At 32.5% G+C, this 27861-nt stretch overlaps 1 protein-coding gene across 2 annotated transcripts in view; it reads right to left on the bottom strand.

Annotated features, from left to right (window-relative positions):
* Positions 1-27861, bottom strand: part of LOC114332158 (phosphatidylinositol transfer protein alpha isoform) — a 105805-nt gene that overhangs the window by 24327 nt on the left and 53617 nt on the right. Inside the window, exon 4 of one of the 2 annotated variants that reach the window (XM_050645991.1) lies at positions 15181-15258. In XM_050645991.1, coding sequence (XP_050501948.1) covers positions 15181-15258 — 78 coding nt within the window. Of the gene's footprint in view, positions 1-15180; positions 15259-15393; positions 15472-27861 lie in introns of both variants that reach the window. The other variant, XM_050645990.1, reaches the window with a different exon arrangement.

The following is a 27861-nucleotide window of genomic DNA, read 5'->3' as shown; positions in this document are numbered from 1 at the left end:
CCAGTATCACTTGGAGCAACTCAAATATCGCAACTCTTCATGCTACTATAACTTCTGATCTACTCACAATAAAATCCTGGTCCGATTCTAATTTACTCTCTTTTAACGTAGAAAAACAGTAGCATTATCCTATAAAGGAACTCTTCAACCCTTACCTCTTCATAACAGCCAGATCAGTATCGTTGTTTCTGTAAAGTTTCTTGGTATTTTTTTAGATAGAAACCTTAAATGGTCCCTTCATATCGATGTATTAAGCAAGAAACTATCCTCAGATTACTATGCAATAATATCTGTTTCGAAGGAAATGAATTTAGCCTCTTCTAAAATAACAAATTTTTCTTTGTTCGAGTCCCATCTTCGATATGGTCTGCCTTTTTGGGGTTCTGGTACAGCTGCCCAATCCGATGTTATTTTTAAATTACAAAAAAGAGCAATAAGATATCTGTTTGGCCTCAGAAGAACAACACATTGCAGAAGCTACTTCAAAGATCACAGGATTCTAACACTACCTTCTTTATATATTTTAGAAACTGTTTGCTTAATTCGTAAACCTCTACATGTCTTTCCAGCAAGACCTAGACAGGACTATTCCACCAGAAATTCTACTTTTGACATCTATTTACCGATCCCGTCCAGTGAGTTAGTAAAGAAATCTATATTATATTCTGCAAAAAAACTATACAACCATCTCCCTCTACAATTTAAATCTGCAACATCTTTCCCCAAGTTCCGTAAAATGACAAAAGCCTATTTATCTGAAAGAGCATATTATTCAATATACTACATTCGCTCTCGCGAGATTTTTTTTGAGACATTCGGAATAGGAAACGTACAACACAAAAATTCCTACCTCACACTATTAACTGCTAAAATCAACTCAAATCAACTTAATCTTTCATTAAAAAAAGAAGAATAATTATTAGAAATAGTGGGAGTGTCTACTAATCTCATAAAATTTTGTGAAGTTTATTTCTACAAAATATTTTTATTTTGTAAAATAAATAATTTTCTCATTTGCTATCAATACATTATAATGGTTTAAATAAATAAATATTGATTGGCGTAAGGTTTATGTTATTTTTATGTCTGTTTACTATTAATAATATTGGATATGAGCAGGTGCGTTGGTTTTGTAGTAATTTCCAGTCACTTCTGACAACTGAATTTTTCAAAAAAGAAATTACTAACGTCAGTGTCAAAAAAAATCTCGCGAGAGCGAATGTAGTATAACAGAGTTTCTTAACCAATAATTAAGAAATTACAGTATTCTTATGTATAAGTATAATCTTAATCTATATTTGAGTGTCATAATATGCAGCAGCATAACTTTTAAATTTCTTAAGAGGATCGGTACGTATTTTCGGCTGCAATGCTATTCAAATGGGGATTCATTTTTTTCAAATCCTGAGAAAACTAATAAGTATTTTTGAAAAATTTAAACGCAGAATGAAAGATTACGTTATTAGCGAGGGCCGAAAGTCCCTGAGAACTTCTATAATGTTTATTTTAATAAGTTGCAGGGGTGAAAAAACTAAAAGAAAATTTAGTGTGATTTTTAATTTCAAATATCTCATTCAAAATAAACTTTTTATTTATTCTAAGGGACTTTCGGCCCTCGGTAATAATTTAGTCTATCATTCTGCATTTAAATTTTTCAAAAATATTTATTGGTTTTTTCAGGATTTGAAAAAAATGAACACAATGCCGTGGTAATATTTTCCAAATCTGTCTTTGTCTTACAACGGACTCAACCGAATATAATATTGTCAGCATATATTGTCAGTTAGACACTGACAATCAGTGACAATTTTAAATATTTGACATTGCATCGGGAATATTTTGAGAAATTGATTAAATATTATTGACATATAGTGTATTTGATAAATAATTGATTTAAGACGTGAACTTAATAAAAAGTTATTTATTGTGTATTATTTGTGGAAGATCCAAGCAGAGAATACATCAGATATATTCTGTGATCCAAGTATTTTGTTGTTAGAGATGTTCAAAATTGTAAGCGTTCCAAAATAACAACATATTATCAAAAAATCACTTTAACACTTTTCCTCTTTTCTCGATTGATTATTAGTTTTTGTTGTACAAATAAATTATTACAATCACTGAAAACATAGTTAGTGAAAAAATTATCACATTTATTAACTGAATTAATAATTTGCAATTATAAAAATAACAGTTATCCAAGAACATTCAAAAGCCATCTCTTTAAATTAATTATGACATTTTCAAGTAGAATGACATTCTAGTAATGTTTACATATCCACACCAGTGTGAATTTTACTACACGTAATTTGCCGTGTAAAGACAGAAAAAGTAGGGATACACGTAAAATATTTGCGAATTATGTACCCATAGCCTTAAGGTAGATTACGCAATTTGCAATTTTTTTTTAATTTTGCAATAGATTGTTACTGATTTTTATTTCACTTTATTGTGTTTTATTTATATTGAAATTTGTATAATTTTAGTAAATTGTATTTGTTATTGTTTTTATTTATGATTCTTGTAAGCTTGGTCTATAAAATTGTTAAATTTTTCATGACAATAAAGCATATTTCTATTCTATTCTATTCACTTAGGTAGATAAAATAATGTATTTTTGGAACTTTGAGAAGTTGGAAGATTCCCAGCGATAAGTAAAAAACTAGGAGTGAGAGTTTTATTACACGGGCCTATGAAAACTGTCCCACGACCTGTAAAAATATTTGGACATCAATGGTGATTATGTAGAAAAACATTAGAACGTCCAGTGGTGTTAATGAGAAAAGACTTCCAAGACCCTATTTCATCAACAGTCCTCGTATTTACGAAGAAAGCGTTCATCTATTGGATGAAACAAATTCAACACAAATGTGAAAGAGTATAAATTTTAACATACTGATATAAATTGAAAAAATAAGTGAATAACTGAAAATCAACTTTTTGGCATTTGGCCCATTATTGATAACATCTTTCAGTATGGAAATAAGACGGTGATTATGTTTAGGAAAGGAATGTACAGCCAAGTGGATGGGCGAATAGGTCAAGGTATTTGTCAAGGGCGATATTATATTGGTAATAATAAGTTAATCGATTAATAAATAAATCGGTTGAGTTACGTCGTGGTCAATGCATTTTTAAATGCAAGCGAAACTACTTAATTGACCATAATAACCAAATTGACAATATATTTTGAACTGTCTAGTGTTTGTAGAGTTGACTGACTTCATAATTGTCAGTTGTGTGTAGGTTTACGATTTATATTCTTTTAGTATTGTTACAAAACTGTCTTGACTTTTCTATGATCTTTTAGGCACTAATGTTTAATTTTAGTTGACTTTATTTATTTTACAACTAAACAAATGAAAAACACTGAATTTATATCTTTTATTTTACAAACTACGATATTTAATTTATTTATTACACCAAATCCACTAATTTATCTAATCACAAATTCAAAAAATATACCGCGCCCGTTACATATCAAAGTACACCGACCGACGCGACGGTTTCAAATTCACCACTAAACTCTAATACCAAAAATGTCTATTTATATAGTTATGTACAATAATTAGTCTACTGATTTCCAGAAACATCGAAAGGTAAATATTATTTACAGAGCAATAAAAAAAGGTTTATCGATGGCCCTCTAGATAAGCCGATTGTAAACAAGTTTCTCTCGCCAACAGAAAGGGTCTCAGACAGTTCGCCGCCAGAAGCTTCCGGAATTGACAGGGCCGGCCTGGGACCGTGACAGTATCATGAAAGGAACATAAATATATGGTAAACTTCATCTGCAAGAGGATTTGTCAAGATGCAGTCAGCGTTGATGCTCAGTAAGTACGGGCGTTCAACGTATTTATTGTGTTCGCGGCAAATTTTATTTAAAACAGAACTTTTATTAGTTCTGCTGTTCTGCACTTAATCGGCGTGGGAAGTGGGGACAATCTGGTACTCGATAGTGCGCTGTGTTGGCATTTATATAGGCTGTATACGTAATTTAAAACTAACCACACGGTATGAACGCACTCCTATATTATGGAATCCAAAACACAAGCAATATTATAATAATATTTATAAAAATGATGCATGGGTATTGATAGCTGAAGAAGTAGGATGTACTTCTACAGAAGCAAAGAAAATATTGATAAAAAAGTTCTCGTTGCAACTTTACCGCGCTGAGCAGATGGGACGTGAATTATAAATTGTAAAATTCCCTCATCTTCCTTAGTCTCAGTATCCGTTATGGCTTGCAAATTGTAGAAGCCTCGGAGGTGTTACCACAGAAGGTTCCCATTGTTTTTAGTCTGGTAGGATGTAGAATAACATTTTTGGGTGTTGTTTTTATGTGCTATTAGATTGAAAACTTACTTTTTTACTAGCAGTTGCCGCTAGGGCATCCCTGCCATTTCGTTCGTTGCAATCCGTGACTGCACGCCGGGGTTTGTCCTAGTTCGGTCAGAGAGAGATGCATTATGTGCCTCCTGATGAGAGACTAATAAGTTTCGAAACCGGTAGAGGTGCTTGTTGCACTCTCTGATTGAACTGGAATAATGATATGGTAGTACATATTTGCTATTAGTCGGATGTCTCGTTTATCTAAATTCTTTTCTGCCAGGAGTCTGATTAGATGATCATGCCGCACTGTATCAGAGGCCTTGTTATAATCTATGAAACACATGAATACATCTTGATTTAGGTCAAGACATCTTTGAGACATAACGTTCAGTGCAAACAAAGCCTGTCTTGTTTCGAGTCCATTTCGGAATCCAAACTGGGTATCATTGATGCCCATTTCCAGTTTTCTGTGTACTCTAGTGTGTATAATTTTCAGGAATATTTTCAGTGCATGGCTCATCAAACTGATTGTACGGTAAGCACTACATTGTTTGGCATTCATCTTTTTTGGTATAATAACAAAGGTGGATAAAAGCCATTCTTGTGGTATTTTTCCTGATGTATAAATGCTATTGAAAAGTTCAACTAAAATGTGGATCGAGTCTTCTTCTATCAGTTTAAGGATTTCTGTTGGTATTTCATCTAGACCTGGGGCTTTACCGTTTTTCATTCTTTTTAGTGCGTACATTACTTCCTCTTCCGTTATTTCTGGACCTTCGTCTCCTTGTATGTTACTTAGTTCAGATTGTTGTCTATCATCTGCAAAGAGTTCTTCAACATAGTTTTTCCATGTCTTTAACTGTTCTTCTAGTTCTGTTATTATGTTTCCGTTGACATTATACAGGGTATTTGGCTGCTTACGTTTTTGTGTACCTGCAAGTTCTTTCACTTAAAAATATCATGTTTTGCCTGCAATTGCTCTATTTTCTCACATTTTCTTTTATAAAAATCTTCCTTTGCTATTCTGATTTCCTTTTTGATTTCTTTCTGTATTTGTTTATACCTTTGTTCGTTTTTTCCTTTCATTATTCTCCGATAGTCCATGAGAAGAAGGATTTTATCAATCATCCATCTTTGCTTTATTTTTGGTTTTTCTTTAGTTAGAATTTTCTTCGGAGGACTTGTTATCGCCATTTTTACGTTTTGCCATTTTTTATCTATGTTGTTCGTTGGCTGAGATGTTTCTTTTTCATGAAGTATTTTCAAATTATTATTAATACATCTTTGCAGTTCCGCCTTTGACTGACGTCTATCTGGTTTGCTCTTCTTTTCTGCTCCAATCTTTTTAGTTTAATACTCATTTGCGCTATTAGAGGGTTATGGTCTGAATAGACATCTGCACCTGGATTTTAAGGAGTTTCTGTATCGTTCGTTTATCAGTAAAAAATCAATCTGGTTTCGAATTATTATTTGGCTATTGTCCTGGGGTGATTTCCACGTATAAAGTCTTCTCTTTGGTAAGTTGAAGAATGTATTAGATACAATCATGTTATTCTCCTGACAGAATTGAAGCAGTCTGTCACCTCGTTCATTTCTTTTACCGAGTCCGTATTCTCCTACATGTTTGCCACCGTTTCCTTTACCAATTTTTGAGTTAAAATCACCTAGAATTACGGTGATGTCTCGTGGTTTCGTCGATTTTAATACTTGATTGATTTCTTCGTAAAATTGTTCAATTTCGTCCTCGGATTTATCTGCAGTAGGTGCATAGATCTGTGCATAGATGTGTGCATAGATCTAAAAATGTTTAAACATTTTTAATTCATTTACTCTTTTGTAGGAGTGTTAAGGAATCTTTCTTGTTGGAACTTTTACCACGCTGAGCAGATGAGTTGTGAATTATTTAAAATTCTCTCATCTTAATTTCCTCGGCATCCTGTTTGATTTATAAATTTTGAAAATCTCAGGAGGTGTAACCAAAGAAAGTATTCCACCTGTTGTCAATCTGGTGGCATGGGAACGATATTTATTGTCGTTTTCTGTGCTACTTCGATTGATAACTTACTTTGTTAAAAAACAACGTGTCCGAGCGATTTTTTTAAATACAAGGGGGTGAGACTTTATCCTCGCACTGTACATATACGTTTGTAAGTAAGATTTTTTACAAAACTGTTAAAAAATATAAAGTAGCTATGTAGTATCATAGTCCAGCTTGTAATTTTTTATAATCAAATATCAAGGTTACCAGTTGTAATCCTTCCGTCAGTGAATTAAAAAAAATTTAAACTGCAGTTTTTATCACATCAATGTGCAAAACTAACTTTAACCATTAAAAAATATACCTGACGACACCATTTCCTACATTTTGTTGAATAAATTAAATTATGATACAATATTATAATAATTGCGATAATAGATATTTTTTATCAGAAATTGTGTGATACCGCAAGATTATTGCGGCTTCATATTAGCAAATCTTTTGAAATATTATTTAAATCAACTATTATTTTAATAATAAACGCCTTATTCAAAAATAGAAGTGTTTTATAATAGATAATGAATTTATAAATCATTAAATTAGCAAAAATTGATTAGTGTTTTTAGAGCACTTAAGATAATAATCAATGCGTGCATGAAAGCATAGAAAAAAAGGTATTTGTGCCAAATCAGCTTTCAAAATAGGAAAACTAAAGCTGTAGAGGGATAAGATGGTCAAAACTGTCACCGCACCCATCAGCCCCGCAACTTGTGCTTTGGATAAAGCATATAAAAATATGCCTTCATACAAATTTTTAGCTCTTGAATCGAGAAAACAAGTATTTTTCGACTTTTTTTAGCGCAATTTTGTCTCAAAGCATCTGAAAAAATTCAAAGAAATGCATATTTTGAATACAAAACAACCTGATCTTTTTCAGATTTTTATATTGAAAATTGGGCTTAGTAAAAATCATTGAAACTTTCAGTAATTTTTTAGGTTATGTTAATATTTTTAGGTTACTTTTAATTGTTAATTGTTTGTGTAGTTTTTGTAATTTGTTCGGTAATTTGTTCGAACATAACCTTAAAATTCAGTTGCTAGCTTAGTTTGCCATTTAACTCCTTCACAAGGACACAATTTGGAAAACCTACGTTTTTTATATTTTTTGAAAAAACCTTTTCGCACTTTTTTTGTATCTTACCTCAAAATCAGATACTTAGATGGATGGTTTTCCGTCTTTTCTCTGACAGGCTATGAATCTTCATCGTTAAAATAATCATTTTCAACACAAAAAGTCTCAAAATGCGAAAAAATAGTTTTTTTCTTTTTCCGAAGCGAATTTCCCCGTATTTTTGATCGTACTCTTTAATTTTGTGATCAAATGAAATTTTGTGATCAAATGAATTGAGTAAATAATTATTTCAGCTGACTTGAGGGAAATCACATTGTTGTGGTAGAAAATGAAGCGGCTTTTTGAAGAGTACATTATAGACGGAGAGGCAGCGCTGAAAAATCTCTTTGAATTTACTAAAGCTAAATTTTTCACAGTCGATTACTGTGATTGTGTAGAGAAACATACTGCGGTCGGTCAAGTGAAACGTAGAACAGGGGTTACTGAGAGGGTATCAAAGTTGTTGCTTTCCTACGAAGGTAATTAAATCCATTTACTAAGGCTGAAAATCAGTACACACATTCTAAATTGAATATAAATAAGTTATTATAGTCGGTGAGCTGTATGACGAGACAGAGCCGGTCGGTCGGCCCCAATGAATGTATGTACAGGGTTATTCACTATATTTTGACCCCCTTGTAAACTGCTTTATTTACAGAATTAGACAAAAATGTAAAATACAAAAGTTATTCGATTTTTTAATTATGATTTTTTGACATACTAGTGACGTCATCCATCTGGGCGTGATGACGTAATCGACTATTTTTTTAAATGAGAATAGGGGTTGTGTGCTAGCTCATTTGAAAGGTTATTCAATTCTCTATACAGTACTATAAACATTAAGATCATTATTTATACAGGGTGTCCAGAAAATTTTTTGGACACCCTGTATAATGTAACATAACTTTTGTATTTTAAATTTTTGTAATTCTGTAAATAAAGCAGTTTACAAAGGGGTCAAAATATAGTGAATAACCCTGTACATTCACTAGGACCGACCGACCGGCTCTGTCCCGTGATACAGCTGACAGACTATAATAGCTTTTATTTATATTCAATGTAGAATGTGTGTACTGATTTTCAGCCTTAGTAAATGGATTTAATTATCTTCGTAGGAAAGCAACTTTGATACCATCTCAGTAACCCCTGTTCCTCGTTTCGCTTGACCTACCGCAGTATGTTTCTCTACACACTCACAGTAATCAACTGCGAAAAATCTAGCTTTAGTAAATTCAAAGAGATTTTTCAGCGCTGCCTCTTGGACTATTAGCGATCTTCACCTTATTCACAGCCACTCGGAAACTTGTGTTCTGTCCTCCTTTCATCAACAAGGGCCGGTTGTTCGAACGCTAATCAAAAATGATAATTATCAAATATTTAATTACTGTCACAACTGTCAATGTCAACTTTAATTAGGTTGCTAAAAACATAATTATTGATTACAATTATGAAATTAGTTAATCAATTATGTTAATAATTATTATGTTAATTGATTAACTAATCTCATTATTATCATCAATTATTATGTTTTCAGCAACCCAACCAAAATTGACATTGACAGTTGTGACAGTAATTAAATATTTGATAGTGATCATTGTTGATTACCGTTCGAACAACCGGCCCTTAAAGTAACAAGCAGTTATTTTCTGCAAGCCTCCTTATGTGCTTCTAAATACGTAAATTTTCTGATTTTAATGGTTTCCGTTCTTTAATCCAATTTTTTTAAATATTTGTCTTTAATCCAATTTTATTATTATGTCCATTCCACAAATGTAGAACAACATTAAAGCTCTTTGTTTGCTTTTAATATTTTGATCTTCAGTGATTGATTTATGTTGCCTACTTCCTTCCTAATCTCCATTCCTCTCTGTTTTCCATGTCATCTTTTCTACTCTCTCGTCTTTTTCAACGCCTTCCTTCCAACTTTTTTTTGTGAATTTGATGGCCTTGGCAGAGTCAATTAGCCAGACATTTTTTTATTCCCTCAAACTTTACCGAGGTCTTTCCGCCGGTAACAACACACAATCCTTTATTTCTTCTTTGGTTTAGTAGAAATTTTGAGTTGGCATGGGACAAATACAACAAAGACACAAAGTTTTTTTCTCTTGGGGTAGAGCTTCACAATACGATATAATATCGATACTTTTTAAGTATTGAGTATTGTAGTGGTTATGCCAATGAAGTATCGTATCGAGTATCGATATCGGCAATACGTTCTTATAAAAATATCGTATCGATATTGATTTCGATACGATATCGATACAATACTCGATAAACTATCGACATAAAGAGGATTATACATCTGAGCTGCGTAGGCTCTTTATGCCCACTTTTGCATGCTTGGCAATTGGACAATATTCTAAAAATATTGTACTTATAACTTATAGATTCTTATAAAAAATTGAATATGGCCGAAAGCTTATTTGAAATGTTTGAAAGTCGACTAATACTTACCAATTCTGTATTGTTTAAAAACTACTTTTGAAAAGATAGGGAAATTCCTGGAGATTCGGCATAAATCGCAATTCAGTATTTATCGAAAATTATTTTTGCGTCATCATCGCTCACTTCCATAATATTGCCAAAAATGCCACATGATATAAACAGTGTAAGCATAACCGTCATTTACTCACTCTCAAGAGTTGCAAGTTCAGGGCACTTAAGTGTAAAATTAACAGCTGATGCTTGGGTTGCAGATCACTTATACTTTTATGTAAATAATTATTGTTTACATTTTTTTCTCGATATCGATATTTTCAATAATATCGAGGCAAGCGTATCGACAATACAAGAGGATTGTATTGATTTCAGATAATGAGTATCGTATCGACATTAATAATATGGCTAAGTTATGTATTGTATCGGTATCGTATTGGTTTTCGATACAATACAATATCGATATTTTTATCGAATATCGTGAAACTCTATCTTAGGGGCAACTGCCGACCATTATACAATCTTATTCTTCTACTTCTTTTTTAGTTTACTGGCAATTTTGAGTTGGTATGGGACAAATACAACAAAGGCACAAACTTCTCTTAATCAGGGACAACACCCGACTACATAAAATATTACACAAATCCATTGAACGACATGAAATTTAGATAATTTGCTTTTGAAGATTAGGACTACCGAAACGTGATGTGGAAAATTCATTAGAGTTTCCATCTTCATGGTAAAGCCCGGGACTTATTGACCGACGCGTTTTGAATGATCTTAACAAAATTCTTCCTGAGGCCAACATAAGACCCTGAACAGATGACATGCTTAACGCCGCGATTTATCTGATAGCATGCGCACTTGCATGTGTATCTTGCATTTTGTTCCTTGTTAACTTAAAACGCGGCGTTCGGCAAACGCCTACATGTGTTCAGGGTCTAAGAGTAAGTTGATATAACTAATTCAAGTTAATTCTTTCAATAATTTTGCTACCAAGGGGTGGTCATAGGAAGGCAGTGCATAAATAAAATAAAGAAGTGGTTATAGGAAGGCAGTACATAGATAAAGTAAAAACTATTAAGGAAAAGAAGCATGCTGAGGAAACTCTAAGCCCTAAGCTAACATAATGGCATCAATGACAGTTTTGTCAACCATATTTAACACAAACGTTCTGCTTTATAAAATGTATGAAATAAGTTAAAAAAATTAGACAATTAAGTTTTTTAGAACTATGAACGACGTGGATATTTCTTTCTTTCATTTGCAATTAAATAGCATATATGTTTCTTAGCTAATTTTTGTAAAAAAATTGTAATTTCTGGACAGCTTGGATATTAACTAATATAATTTTTAATTTAATTTAATATAATTTAGTTTTTTTTATTCGTTTTTTATTAAGGAACAAATTTTATTTGAAACATTTTTTTATCTCTTTTAGTTTATGAGCCAGAGCCTTATAAACAATTAAATTGTTTATAACAATTTTTTGACCACTCGGATCGAAATCCACCCTCGAAATTCGTAACCAGCAGCCAAAAATCCATAAGAAACCGTTGAGTTTGTCCATCAGAATTGAAAAGGACACGGTGACCCCTCTGGCGCCTAGACTAATTTTGGTTTTCCTGATACTAATATTTAACCCGGGAGCAGTCGCGCCGTTAGAAAAAAATCTAACATTTGATCCTTTTCCGTGATAACTTGATGTGCAACATAATTTTCCACTCGTAAGTGGCTCGAAGAAGATTGTATTCTTCTTATATTTCTATCTTTTTTGTGGAATTTATGGCTTTGGTGAGAACCAATTAGCTTTAAAATTGTTAAAAATGAATATTTTTAACATCATCACCATTCTCTTTGCCTTATTCCTATGCGGGGTCGGCTTCCCTAATTGCATTTCTCCACAAAATTCTATCTTGGGTCATATCAATGTTAATCCCCTTTATCAACATGTCCTGCCTTATCGTCTCCCCCCAGGTCTTCTTTGGTCTTCCTCCTACTCCTTCCAGGAATCTGCACTTCAGCTATTCTTCGTATTGGGTGATTAACGTCTCGACGTTGAACATGACCAAACCATCTTAACCTATGCTCTATCATTTTGGCATCAATTGGTGCCACACCTAGACTTCCCCTAATATACTCATTTCTAATTTTATCCTTCTTTGTCACTCCACTCATCCATCTAAGCATTCTCTTTCCGCCACATGCATTCGTTGTTCCTCTTTCTTTTTCACTGCCCAACATTCAGTTCCGTACATCATAGCCGGTCTTATGGCTGTTTTATAGAATTTTCCCTTCAGCTTCATTGGAATTTTTCTGTCACACAACACACCACTCGCTTCTTTCCACACTTCATCCATCCAGCCCTAATTCTACTACATGCATCTCCATCTATTTCTCCATTACTCTGTAATACCGACCCTAGGTACTCAAAACTATTGCTTTTCACAATCATTTCACCATACAAAGATACCATTGTATTTGTAGTAACTCCATCTTTAAATGAACATTCCAAATACTCTGTTTTTGTCCTACTAAGTTTTAAACCTTTTTCCTCCAGAGCTTGTCTCCACTGTTCCAGTTTTTGTTCTAACTCTCTTTCACTATTTCCTATTAACTCTCCATCATCAGCATACATTAGGCACCATGGAATGCTACCCTGTAGTTTCGCTGCTACCTGGTCCAAAACTAATGAGAATAAATACGGACTAAGCACCGAGCCTTGGTGTAGTCCTACTTTCACCTGAAATTTATCAGTCTCTCCCACACCTGTCCTAACACCAGTCGTTACTCCCTCATACATATCTCTCACAATTTTTACATATTCGCCAGGGACTTCTTTCTTATTGAGTGCCCACCACAGAATCTCTCGAGGAACTCGTATCATATGCTTTCTCAAGATCAATGAATACCATATGAGCGTTGGTCTCTTTATTCCTGTATTTTTCCATCAGTTGCCTTACAATGAAAATTGCATCTGTTGTTGATCTGCCCTGCATAAAGCCAAATTGATTATCGGATATTTCGGTTTCTTCACGTATCCGTCTATCAATTACTCTCTCCCGTATTTTCATGGTGTGGCTAAGTAGTTTTATAGCCCTGTAGTTTGTACATTGTTGTATGTCTCCCTTGTTTTTATAGACAGGTACTAATATACTGCTTCTCCATTCGTCTGGCATTTGTCCAACTTCCATAATTCTATTAAATAGACCTACTAGCCAACTTATTCCTGTCTCTCCCAATGCTCTCCATACTTCCCCAGGAATATCATCTGGTCCGACTGCTTTTCCTTTCTTTATTTTTTGAAGTGCTTGAGTCACTTCCTCGTTTGTTATTCTGGTAACCATTGCTGTTACTGTCTCCGTTAACTCCTAAACCGTTAACTCCGCTAAAAATGAATATTTTTAACATAACAAGTAAATAAAAATATTATAAAATAGAAATTTGTTTTAAATTCGTATTGTTAGATTTAATCTAACGCGCGACTGCTTACGTGACATAAGAGAGCGCGAATGTGCCCGGGTTAAACCGTGCGTCATAAAAGTTGTTGGCTATTATAGCTGCATCTTCAGCATATCTGGTGTTGTTGACAAGAACTCCATTTATCGCTATTCCAACTGACTCATCTTCTAATGGTTGACGGAAAATATACTCAGAGTATAAATTGAAGAGAATTGGTGAGATAATACCACCCTGTCGGACACTCTTCTGAATACTTATTTCCTCTGATAGGGAGCCTTCAAGTTCAAGTTCTTTTCTTGCAGTTTATCAGTATTTAGTGCTTGCAAGATTTATCACACTTAGGGGTATGATATTTTGGACATCTTGGATTTAAAGCACCCTAAAATATGTCTGTGTAGATATTGGCATTGGATCCGACTCGGTCCGACCGTCACATGTAACACCGTTGCCGTATCCTCTATTTTTTCATACTATCACGTTACAATTTTTTGTGATATTATATTTGTATGTGAAATGTATCATTTTTGTGTATTTTAGGTATGTTCTAATATGTTATGTATATATGTATAGGTTTTTACTTGATTATTTTAAATCATTGTGACGTTTAACTTGCTAGAAACCTTGTAATATTGTGTAATGTGTTAAAAGTAAGTAGTTTTGAAACACCAATTAAGTAAAGTTTATTATGTTGTTGTTTTCACCAATTTTGAAAAAAACATTGAATTGTCCACGTCCGTCTGTCCGTCTTGTCTGTCTGTTTGCAAACTCAACTCTTCCGTCATTATACCAGGTAGAATGACAAATGAGGTGTCAAATGAAAGCTTATCCAAGGATGGTACTAAAGGTGAGAAATTTAACCTAGGCTGTCTGTCCGTCTGTCTGTCCAACTGCGTATATGATTCCTTCGTCACTATACCAGGTAGAACAACAAATGAGGTGTCAAATGAAAGCTTATAATCCAAGGATGGTACTAAAGGTGAGAAGTTTGACATAGGCTGTCTGTCCTGCTGTCCGTCCGACCGCGAATATAACTCCTCCGTCACTATAACAGGTAGAATGACAAATGAGGTGTCAAATGAAAGCTTATAATCCAAAGATGGTACTAAAGGTGAGAAATTTCTCACCTTTAGTACGATCCTTGAATTATAAGCTTTCATTTGACACCTCATTTGTCATTCTACCTGTTATAGTGACGGATGAGTTATATTCGCGGTCAGACAGACAACCTAGATCTAATTTCCCACCTTTAGTACTATCCTTGGATTATAAGCTTTAATTTGACACCTCATTTGTCATTATACCTAGTATAATGACGGAGAAGTAAATGTTATTATTCTATTATCCTTGTAGGTACATTTAACATTGATTGAAATTATGAAAGAAATATATAGAAAACAGCATGGCAACACTGTACATAAAAATTCAGCCACATTCAGCTGTGCCGGCTGTGCGTTACATAGGGTGCTTTAATATCCAAGATGTCCAATATTTTTATACTTCCTAGAATTTGCTATCAGTTTATTAGTTAGTTAGCTATCAAATAAGTACTTTTTATGAGTACTTTTTCTTTTTTATTTCCAATTTCACTAATGATAGGGGCAAACTATTAATACTCGCTTCAGAAGCAGCATAACATTTTAAAAATTGAGCGGAACAGACTTGAACGGTTGACAGAACTGCATGTATAACTCAATGTCAAGTAACCTTCACTAAAAACAATTATGGTGATTTAAAGTGCTAATGCGTTCAAAATTTGTGCAGAAAGCGGCAAATTTGTCGAAAACTACCGAATACTTACGTTATCCTGATGACCATTATCAGCAATATGCATACTTTCAATACAAATAACAAAATTCTCCTTCATATAACCAGGATTCTGTTTAAATGCAATTCACAATTTGCACAACACCAAATTATGTACGGGGAGGAATGAAAATGTCGACCACAACCATTTACCCATTAAATGATGATCCCAAAGCATAAAAAAGAAAGAAAAAAATAGATTACTCACATTTTCTTGATTACCTTTGTCTCCTACGTGTAAAGTTTCTATAACTAATTTGAATTTGTCTTTCATATAGCCTGGATTCTGAAAAATAATTATTTATTAAACTAAAAACCTTTTTTAATTTGAATTTACAAAAATTCACTTTAATACACTCAAAACAAAAACATACACAAAAACAATTTAATCAACATTTGCAATACCTACTACAGTTGAGGGTCATATATTCGTATGTCGCTATACAAAAATCTATTTTGCGACGATCAGATATATTCGCCAAGATCATTTTCAGGGGCAAAACGTATTTCTAAGTATCAATGAGTGTTCCACACATACTAAGCTTCAATCCTAAGGTTATTAACGACATTACTGTAAAGTAGTTATTATAAAGGTCTCAAAGATTCAAACTTAATAGTTTACTCCTACTTTTCAATAACCTTTTCTGTTGAAAAAACAGGCATATAGAATATAGATAATTAAAAAAAAAACAAAAAATAGTATAGATTTTGAAGGCAGTGTGGGTTGTCGATGCAACAAAACTAGCAAACATTTATTCGAGACATTTTGAGAATTGGTAATTTATGGCGCTGTAATCGAAAAAAAAAGATTTATCGTGATACGATAGAAAAAATATGCAAATGACCTAAAATCTATTGATTGATATCAAACACGACTCCCAACCCCGCTTTCTAAGTGTGGGATGGGGGCAACATTAAAATCTCAAGGGGAACGGAGCAAAATGCAAAATTTTGACGAATGTCAAAATTTTCAATGTTATATATTCAAAAAAATTTAAATTTATAAGCAACTTCCGGTATAACCGGAAGTTCCAAAGAGATGAAAATATTTTCATTTAATAGATCATCCTTCAAAACCCCTTTATTCAAATTTTCAAGATTCTGTTGCCTTTAGTTCTCGAGATATTTCTAATAGGCGAGTTATCTGCCTCACCCTATATAGTAGAGTCACTGAAGGTTATCACCTCCGATTTCGTTAAACCTTCATCGATTTTCATGAAATTTGGTGAGTAGTTAGAAGATACTTCAAGGAACAAAGGTGACATGATGCCAACTTGCGCTTTTACCCTGGGGGTGGTTTCTCGGGGGTGAAATTATTTTTATTAAAAATAATACCAAAAATCGATAGAGTGGCAACTTCTAAGCAAAATTTGTTAAGTTATTAACATAAATCAATATTTTTTGAGTTATTAAATATCAAAATTTTTATTTTTTCTTAAAAAAAATGCATGTTTTAAAGCTGTTTTTCACGTATTACTCAAAACCTAGAAGCTTTTGTGAAAAAGCTATTATTACCAAAATTAAAGATAATAAAAAATTTAATACACTCCCCATTTAAAGAATTAACTAATGTTATTTCAAAGTGAGTTATGGGTAATTGAATGTATATTTTTTTCGAAGAGTACTCAAATCTAAGTATTCAAGCTTACATAACGGGAAAACGATGCATTTTATAGAATATATTTGTTAAAGACTTGTCAAAGTAATTCGAAATACCTATCAAATGAGCTCAAGTAGAAGTTAATAGCATCAAAATTAAGCAAGTTATGATGAAAATAAGAGAACCCTTTCGATTTTTTTAGGAAAAAGTGAAAAATAAAACATACGCCATTTCCACAAAAATTAAAATTTGTAGTAATTCTCACAAGAATTTCTTTAGGTTAACATAGTTAATGATTTCAACAATTTTGACGGGTTTAGAATGCATATTTTTGAAAAAAAAAATATAATTTAAAAAAATCAGAATTTTTAAAATTATCGTACTTTTCATTTTCTTTTGATAATAACTCCAAAAATAATCAATACGTAAAAAATGATATATAACCGAGATAGAAACGTTTACAATTTCAATTTTGCTGCGAGAACCATGTAACCGGGGCCATTTAACCTTTTATTTTTAAAAACCTAAGAGGTTTAAAATACTAGTGTCGACGTTTTTTAATAGCTCTTGGAATGAACTTTTAACTAGTTTTTAGCTGAACCTGATATCTTAAAAATTAACGGAGGTATTTACAAAAAAACAATAACATTTTTTGGAAAAATTTTTAAAAGATACATTTTGAACATTTTTGGTGCATAAATTTTAATGCTATCAACTTGTTCGAGGGCTTATTTGATAGATATTTTTATGATATCTGACAAATGTTTAATAGTTTATGTTACAAAATGCATCATTTTCCCGGTAATTAAGCTTGAATACTTAGATTTGGGTACTCAACGAAAAAAATATACAATTACCTATAACTCACTTTTAGTTAACATTGAAAGGTTTTTCTTGTAAGGAGTTTATTTGATTTTTTATTAGCCTCAATTTTGATAATAATAACTTTTCTGTAAGAACTTATGGTATTTGAGTTATTTATGAAAAATCAGTTAAAAACATGCATTTTTCTCACGAAAAATTAAAATCTTTGATCTTTAATAACTCAAAAAGTTTTGATTTATTTTAATAACTTTATATAACAAATTTTGTTTATAATTTGTCCCTCTATCGAATTGTGGGGTTATTTTTAATAAAATAATTTTCACCCCCGAGGAGGGGTGCATCCACCCCCAGGGTAATAGCGCAAGTTGGCACCATGTTACCTTTGTTCCTTGAGATATCCTCTAACCACTCACCAATTTTCATGCAAATCGATGGAGGTTCAACGAAATCGGAGGTAATGCACTAATAAACAGAGTATTTGAGTCAGATATGCAACAAGATAGTTATTTTCCTAACAAGTGCAGAAAGACATTCTTTTCCGCACGTGACTGCAGTTTGCCGAACGACGCGAAGCGGGAGTTCGGCAAGCAGTCGAGTGCGGAAAAGAGACTTTCTGCAAGAGTTAGGTACAATATTCTTTCTAAGAGTCTTTCAAAAATTACCAAATCTTAATCAATTAATTTAATTAATATGAAAATACATACACAAATTAATTCTTTGACAAGGTTGTCAAAACCAAACTTTCAATATAATTAGTTAGCATGACGACGATCTTGGTTTCCATGACGATGATTCAAAACGCCTGTTATTGTCTACCGATTTGACTTTCGAATATTATGTCAAAATAATTTTATTTCATCGAATCGTCGCGTTAATTTCATTAAAACAGGAACACAATAAGATATATTTGAAATAAATTAGTAAATAATATCTAAATATTAGTTTATTGCATGTATTATAATTACGTTAAGGCCATATTAACATATCTAAATTAACACGCGTGCGGAAAAGTAAAAACCGCGTGCGGAAAAGTAACACGCGTGCGGAAAAGTGAAACTTTCTAAACTAAAATGCGTGCGCGAAAGTAGACATTTTTGCACGCTCGTAGAAAATAGTATATTGTGCAACAAGTGCAGAAAGGTACTAATTTCTCACGAGTTTGAAAAGTTGCGGTACGAGCGCAAGCGAGTGCCGCAATTCAAACGAGTGAGAAATTACCTTTCTGCACGTGTTTCACACTATACTTTTTCTACAAGCACAGTTTTTCCTAAAAATAAAAATCACAATTTCCAAACGACGATTAATTATAATAGGTACCTATGTGATAAATTTTAAACTGTATTTAATTAATACCTACTAATCAATTTAAATTCCTTATACCTAAATAAATTGCACAGAAATCAGTTAAAAAATTAATGCACTGCCTTAATTTGTTTAAATTTAAACAAGTATTACACATTATTGACACTATATTTATGCAGTCACGGATTTACACAAAACCTACTTCATTCCACGTCTCTTGCACAGGTTGCTAAATCCTTATTGGTTATTTGATAATTATAAAATGTTTAATAAGAATAAAATTGTAAAATAAAACAGTTGTAACATCCATAATTTAGTTTCTATGCTATAGTTAAATATAATAATTGTCTTATAGGTTATATATTTTTGTCTAAAGTTTAACCACGGATGTAAACAGAATATAACGTTACTCAGAATGCGGTAGTCCACGGATGTAAACAGAATATAACGTTACTCAGAATGAGGTAGTCAACTGTGCAGAAAAGAACTTTGCGGCACAGAAACGTCACTTTGCGGCACAGAAACGTCACTTTTCTGCACACTAATGTCAAAAATCTTATACTGTGAGAAAATATCAAGTTTGCTAACATAAAACCGTGCAGAAAAGTGCACTTTGAATAGTGGTTGTAGAAAAAAGTAGTTTCGGAACCATAATAATATGTAGGAAGGAGTCTTTAAATTTAGATACATATACAGGGTGAGTGGGAAGGAATGTGCCAAACTTCAAGAGTGTATAATATACGTAAAAATAATCAAAAATAACTCATAATATGTTGTTATTCGATTTTCATTTGTTTTCGTGATATGGCGTGTTAAAATTTTTCTTGCAAACTGACGATTTATTTATTGCTCTAAAATGCCGGTTGAGGTGTGAAAATGAAATTTGGTGGTTTTTAAGACATAGTTGTTGCGCATGTTTTGACCACAATTAAGAGTTTTATTTTCACCATTGGCGCGCGTACGAGTAATAGTCTGAAATTTTTTAAAGAAAAAAAATAGTACGCCACTGAGATATTTCAAATTAAAAATTATTTTTGAATTCCCTGTTCAAATTCTGACAAACATTCTATCTTCATGTTTGTTCATACAATGCTTCGTTTTCATGCAAAAAATAAAATATCTTAACGTTTACAACGTATTCGGAATAAGTTTCTACACATTCATACAGAAACTTCGTCGAAAACTTTGTAAGCGTTAAGATGTTTTATTTTTTGCATGAAAACGAAGCGTTGCATGAAAAAAGGGAAGATAGATTTTGTCAAAAATTGAACGAGGAATTCAAGAAAGATTTTTAATTTGAAATATTTCAGTGGCGTACCATTTTTATCTTTAAATATTACAGATTATTATCCGCATGCGCGCCAATGATAAATATAAAATTCTTAATTATATGTCAAAATATGCGCAACAACTATGTTTTAAAACCCACCAAATTTCATTTGCACACCTCAACCGGTTTTAGAGCAATAAATAAATCGTCAGTTTGTAAAAAAAATTTTAACACCCCATATCTCGGAAACAAATGAAAATCGAATAACAACATATGAGTTATTTTTGATTATTTTTACGTATATTATACAGTCTTGAAGTTTGGCACATTCCTCCCCATTCACCCTGTATAATAAAGGAAATACAGTATACAGGGTGAGGCAAATAAAGGGCCTATTAGAAATATCTCGAGAACTAAAGGCAACAGACTCATGAAAATTGGCATGAAGGGGTTTTGAAGAGTGATCTATTTAATGAAAATATTTTCATCTATTCGCTACTTCCGGTTATACCGGAAGTTGCTTATAACTTCGTTTTTTTTTTAATGGGACACCCTGTATATTTTTACAATTTTGGATTCTACTCAAAGTCTTATTTCTTAAAATATGAGGTTTTGTATTCTTATACAGGGTAGTTTAAAAGATAATTACGTTTTTTTTTATTAATTTTGTAGCAAATTTCACACCCTGTAGAATTGGAGTAGTTTGACATCAAAAACTTTATTTATGTTCAAATGATTTTTAATATAGTCTACTATTGTCAGAAATTATTAGTATAGCTAATTGTTGAATTTTAGTATACAGGGTTGGTCGAAACTCGGAATGAGTATTTTCTGAGTTTTCTTAAATGGAACACCCTTTATTTTAGTATTGTAATGAAACGATATTTATGTTACTTTTCTATTTCTTAAGCATTCCCTATACCTAACTGCTTTAATTTGTGCTTAATTGTTAATCGCACCAACAATCATAACTACGTAAGTATGTTGATAGCTCAACCATTATCGGGAATTTTAACGATCAGTCTAGATTAATATGTATTTATTTCCGAAAAATTATTTGTGACTGAATATTTTCAAGGCCAACCTAATAAAATTTCACGTATTTTTTGTTGCAATTAATGTTTGGCTTGAATCACCAATAACTCACAAATTAAAGCAGTTAGGTATAGGGAATGCTTATAAAATAAAAAAGTACCATAAAATATCATTTCACTACAATACTAAAATACAGGGTGCTCCATTTAAGAAAACTCAGAAAATATTCATTCCGTGTTTTGACCAACCCTGTATACTAAAATTCAATATATAGCTATACTAATAATGTTTAACAATAGTAGACTATATTAAAAATCATCTGAACGTAAATAGAGTTTTTGATGTCAAAGTACTATAATGCTACAGGGTGTGAAAGTTGCTACGAAATTAATAAAAATACGTAATTATCTTTTAAACTACCCTGTATAATAATATAAAACGTCATATATTAAGAAAGGAGACATTGAGGAAAATCCAAAAATGTAAAAATATACAGGGTGTCCCATTAAAAAAACGAAGTTATAAACAACTTCCGGTATAACCGGAAATAGAAAATAGATGAAAATATTTTCATTAAATAGATCACTCTTCAAAACCCCTTCATTCCAATTTTCATGATTCTGTTGCCTTTAGTTCTCGAGATATTTCTAATAGGCCCTTTATCTGCCTCACCCTATATAATTATAATAATGGAATAAACCTACGTTTATTTAATAATGGATTATAATATTGTTTAAACTGTTTAAATATATTTTTTGCACGATTGATCATTTTTGACTGTTTACCGTGACAGATTTTACGTCAGTAGGTGACATTTACTAGCAACTCGACGGTAAGTACTCCAACTCGACGGTAAGTAATTCACTTACCGTCGAGTTAAAAAATCTCTTAATTTTAATTTATTTTTTGAAAGAACAAAGAAAACTAACGAATTATTTATTAATATTGAAACTTATGGTACAATTTGTTAAATTATTTAATGAAATCCCACTTGTTTGGGCAAGCTTCTTCCCAAGCCCGTTCAATTTCTTCAAATTCACTTTCGCTCATATTTTAATTTATAATAATCAAAATTGTACTTAAAATTATTGACAACTAAATAAAAACTCAATTCTCTATTGTTGTTATGCACCCTAGTTACTACCTAACAACCAAAGTATTTATCTTGATAAAATGAATGAAACTAGTCAATATGACGAAAATGTTTAATTTTATAATTTATAATGGTATCAATCGTGCAAAAAACGTTATAAGCATGTCGAACGTTAAGGGTAACCGATCTCGGACAATAATTGGAGTCGTTGCTCCGCTCCTCCTCCAAACAATTGTCTTCGATCGGTATAAAACCCTTACCGTTCTCCATACTTACTTACTTACTTACTTAGTCCTAAGCCTTTCTACCTTTAGGTGTAAGGCTGGTGGAGTTGAGTTTGGCATTGTAGTCTCCATGCTTTCCGATCTTGCGCTAGGTTTCTTGCACTTTCCAATGTCAATCCCTTCTTCTCGACTTCTTTCCTGATTTCATCTACCCACATAACTCTTGGTCTCCCTCTTTTGTTTTTCCCCTGCACTCTCGTTTCGAACACTCGTTTTGTTAGCCTCTCGTTCGACATTCTACACACGTGCCCGAACCATCTAAGTTGTCCTTCTACTATTTTTTCATTGATTGGTTCTAGTTTTAGGTTTTGTCTAATTGTTTCGTTTCGTATTTTGTCTGTCCTTTTTCTGTTTGCTATTTTCCTCAGGAACCTCATTTCCATAGCATTGACTCTGGATTTTTGTCTCCCCGTCAATGTCCATGTCTCGCTGCTATACATGATTGTTGGTCTAACTACTGATTTAACGACTGCCGTTTTTACTTTTTCCGGTATCCCTTTTTTCCCAAAAAATGTTGTTTTCATAGTGTTAAATAAGCTTCCTGTTCGTCCCATTCTCTCGTTTATTTCCATGTCTTGTTTACCATTTGATTCGATTATTACTCCTAGGTATTTAAAATATTCCACTTGCTCTAGTTGTTTCCCGTCTAATTCTATTGCGTGTGTCTTCCTCGTATTTGAAATTATCATTGTTTTTGTTTTCTCTGTATTAATTTTCATATTTATGTTTGATAGTTCTTCTTCTAGGATTTCAAGATTGTTCTGTAAGTCTTCTCTGTTTTCTGCTATCAATACCATGTCGTCTGCAAATAGTAGCTCCGATAGTTGAGTCTGTTTCATTTGCCAGTATCCTAATGTTAGTTTTCTCATTCTTCTCTTGGCTTTCTTTATCGCTTCATCCAGTACCACTGAGAATAGCAGTGGACTCAGCACGCATCCCTGTTTGACGCCTTGACTTGTAGAAAATTCTCTGGATTCCTCGTTATTGGTTCTTACTGTATTTGTATTATTTTTGTACATATCCTTTATTACTTCTATTATGTGTCTGTCGACTCCCCTTTCTGTTAGTGTCTTCCAAACGTCCTTTCTTCGGATTCTGTCAAACGCCTTTTCCAGGTCAATGAAGCACATATGTATCTCTCTATTTTTCTTGATTACCTTCTCACTTACTTGTCTTAATGTGAATATTAGGTCTTGCGTGCTTCTGTCCTTCCTGAATCCACACTGTGTGTCTTCCATAGTTGTTTCTATTTGTGTTTTTATTCTTGTCTCTAGTATTCTTGCTAATACCTTCCCAGGGATACTTGATATGGTGATACCTCGGTAATTATTACAGTTTCTCTTGTCTCCCTTTTTGTGTATTGGTAATATAATGTCTTTCTTCCAGTCCTTTGGTAATTCTGCTCTATTTATGATATCATTCATTAGTTCTTTCATGCTATCCATTCCCTCTGTCCCCATGAATTTTATCATTTCCGGGGTGATATGATCCTTGCCTGGTGCTTTGCCCAGTTTTACTCTTTCTATTGCTTTCTCTAATTCCTCTCTTGTTATGGATTCCACTTGTTGTTCTTCATTCCTTTCTTGTATCTCCCCTATGTTGTCCTTGTCTACATGAGTTAGCTCTTTGAAATGTTCTCTCCATCTTTCCATTATTTGTTTTTCTTCTGTTAGTACGTTTCCATTCTTGTCTTTTATATTCGGCATCGTGTGCTCTTTCTTTTGTCTGAGTTGTTTTAATGCGCCGTAGAAGAGTTTTTGGTTTTCCCTATAATTTTTTGTCATTTTTTGTCCAAATATCTCCCATGACCTTTCCTTTCCTGCTTTCACCGCTATTTTAACCTCTTTCCTTTTTTCTTTATATGCTTCGTAATCTTCCGGGTGTTTTGTGCTTAGGTATCTTTTCCATTTGTCTTTTTTGTTCTTTATTTTCTCTCGTATTTCTTCCGTCCACCATTCTGTTCTCCTCATGTTAGTGTTTGCTATTTTTGCTTTCCCGCAAGTTTCCTCAGCTGCTTTGATTATGCTGGTTTTTAGATATTCCCATTTTTTTTCTATATTTGTATTTTTTGCCCTACCTTTCAAAGTATTATCTAATTTTTCTTGGAATTTCTTCTTATATATTTCCTCTTTTAATTTGTAACTTTTTATTTTTTCATTTACTACCTTTCTTCTCTTTTCTTCTTTTTCCTCTGTTGTTCTCATTCTCATTATTACTAGATGGTGGTCACTGCCAATCTCCGAGCCTCTTTTCACTTTCGTATCCTGTACTCTTTTCCATTTGTTGCTGCTTACCAAAAAGTAATCTATGATTGATTTTTCGTTTCTGCTGTCTTGTACTCTCGTGTATTTGTACTCTCCATACTTAATATACTATTAATCTAAACAGCAACGGAAAAAATAAATTTAATCATCTCCAGAAATAGTCCAAGTAATGAAGCTTAAAATAGGACAAAACCTCACAATTTTTACAGAATGGATCGATTTGCTTGAAAATTTGAGAATAAGTAATGGATAGTCCAAGGGTCAAAATCTATATCATGCCAAAAGGCGCTTTTACCGTGGGGGTGGTTGCCACCCCATGTTGGGGGTGGAAATTTTTATTATATTTTGACCCCAAGAGTTGGTAAAAACATTCATTATAAACAAAAAACGTTCTATACATTTTTTTGAAAAATTAATAGTTTTCGATTTATTCGCTATGTTATTAATGTTAGTTTAATATCGAAAAAAAAAAGAATGTGTGTGTACTTTGTACGCACGTAAGAAGTTATACTTATATATAATTTCAACGAAATAAATATACTTAACAGTTACAATACCAAAAATTAACAATAATTACCCAAAATTAACCAAAACTTAACAATACCAAAAAAAAATGAAAAAATAAAAAAAAATGAATATGAATCGTCCGGGATTTGAACCCCCGATCTTTCGATCTCTGGTCCAATGCTATACCAACCGAGCTATCAAGCCCCGTGCTATTGGCGTGTCGGATATAATTACACATCACGGTGACAAATAGATCAAAGTGAAGTATAAAAATAGATATTTTATTATCTTACGCCCGAGGAAGACAAATCCAAAGACACAAAAATTATAATAAATAATACATTTACTAAGAACACTAATATATTCTTTTAATGACTTATTTGCGCTGATACATACATAATTTGAAAGATTAGCAACGAACTACATACTGTATGTCTGCGCATGGCCAGGGAATTATAAAATTTCACCCTCGATCGTAAAGAAGTATAACTTCAAAAATCAATGTTTTTAAACAGTTTTCTGCTAATAACTCAAAAAGTTTTCGTTTTATCAAAACAACTTTACCTAACAAAAATGTACCTTTTGAAAAAATAAACAAAACCATTTTTTTTTAAATTTTCTTTAATACCAATAGTAATCGAGCTATACTTTATTAAATGTTGGCTCTCCTTCGTCAAATGCTAAATATTGTAGTTTAAAAGTCAAAGGACGGGAAAACAATGCATTTTTCGAGGATAACTTGTTGAAACTAATTTAAAGTAATTAAAAATATGTATCTCCAGAAATAAAAAAAACTCTAGCTAAAAAAGTGATCGTAAACAACCCCCTAATCACCACCCTAATTAAAATTTGTCATTGACCTGATTTGGTTTTCTTGATTTATGTATTGTTAATAGGTTCTAGAAGTTTGGTCGGCTTAGAATGATTAGGTTTAAAAAAAATAGAGTTAAAAGCGAATAACGAGTCTATGTAGTTTGGTAAAAAATAACCATTTTTTCAGAATAGAAAATTAGCATCAGAGATACGAAAAAATATTTCAACATGAAATTGTAGCTTATTTAATTCCTAAGAACTTGGTTTGCAAACATTTTTTTGGGGCAAAAATTGAGTGAGCTATTGACAATTAAAACTTGTAATATCATGCAAAACCCACCTTTAACAACCCTTTCAATGCCGCCTCTTTTTGTAACTGAGAATTTTAAAAAGATTTAATATTAACAGCCTTATAGATCTTGCAAAAACCTACAAAATTCTTTTTTAACGAACTTTCTAAGATAAAAAATAAAAAAGTTACGGTTAAAAAATCAATAATTTTTTTGAAAAAAAAAGGAGAAATCCAATTGGAAGCATAATAATGTAAGATAGCGGTATTTTTGGTCATTGGCCTAATTTATTCTTCTTTATTTATGTATTATTAATAGATTCTAGAAGTTTGACTGGCGTCGAATGATTAGTTTTAAAAAAACTGAAGTTTAAAGTGAATAACGAATGTTTGCTGGTAAAAAATGCCATTTTCTTCAGAATAGAAAGATTAGCATCAGAGATACGAAAAAATGTTTAAATATGAAATTGTAGGTAATTTAATTCCCAAGAACTTGGTTTGATAAAATTTGTTCTACGGCAAAAATTGAGTGAATCGTAAATGAGTATACCATCGAAAAACATTGATTTTTTATATATAAAGCTAACACTTTCGATAGCGAATAAATCAAAAACTATTAATTTTATCAAAAAAATGTATAGAACATTTTTTGCTTAGAATGAATGTTTTTATTAACTTTTGAGATCAAAATATAATAAAAAATTTCCACCCCCGAGATGGGGTGGCAACCACCCCCATGGTAAAAGCGCCTGTCGGCATCATATAGATTTTGATCCACGGACTATCCACTCAGTGTTGCCAACCGCATTTCTCTAGATTATCCGATGATCGCTAGAAAAAACTCCGATTTGTCACGAAAATATACGTTCATAGGCGTAACCAGGGGGGTTAGGGGGTTAACCCCCCCTTTAGGATCATCCTGGTTACAACGTGGGATACGCTACGTCAAAAATTATTCTATAATTAAAATCAATGTTGCCAATTATATTTTCACCAGACGTTTGCCTAAGCGCTGCACTACATAAAATAAAAATAAATCTAATTCGTGCAGTAGCTATCATACGTTTAAAGATTAAAAACCCATAAATAAAATCGGCTGTTTTTGAAATTTGAATTGGATCTATCATTTGGAAAAGTATCGGATGTCGCTAACATTCATCCAATATAATACAGGTTATTTATAGAAATTTGGATGGAACCAAAGAAAATTATTATGTTGTTGGGAATATATGAATGAGAAGCGGATTTTTTTTAAGTTTATTAGTCTGTTGTACATTGGTAGATACACTGAAAAATATACGCAAATATCCGATTTATTTAAAGATACGAATAAGATACGCAAATCGGATAATTATACGCCGATTGACAACATTGTCTCCACTACTTATTTTCAA

This window comes from Diabrotica virgifera, chromosome 3 (genome assembly GCF_917563875.1).
Source record: "Diabrotica virgifera virgifera chromosome 3, PGI_DIABVI_V3a".
NCBI lineage: Eukaryota > Metazoa > Arthropoda > Insecta > Coleoptera > Chrysomelidae > Diabrotica > Diabrotica virgifera.
The sequence above is the reverse complement of the archived record's forward strand: the minus strand, read 5'-3'. Positions and strand labels throughout refer to the sequence as shown.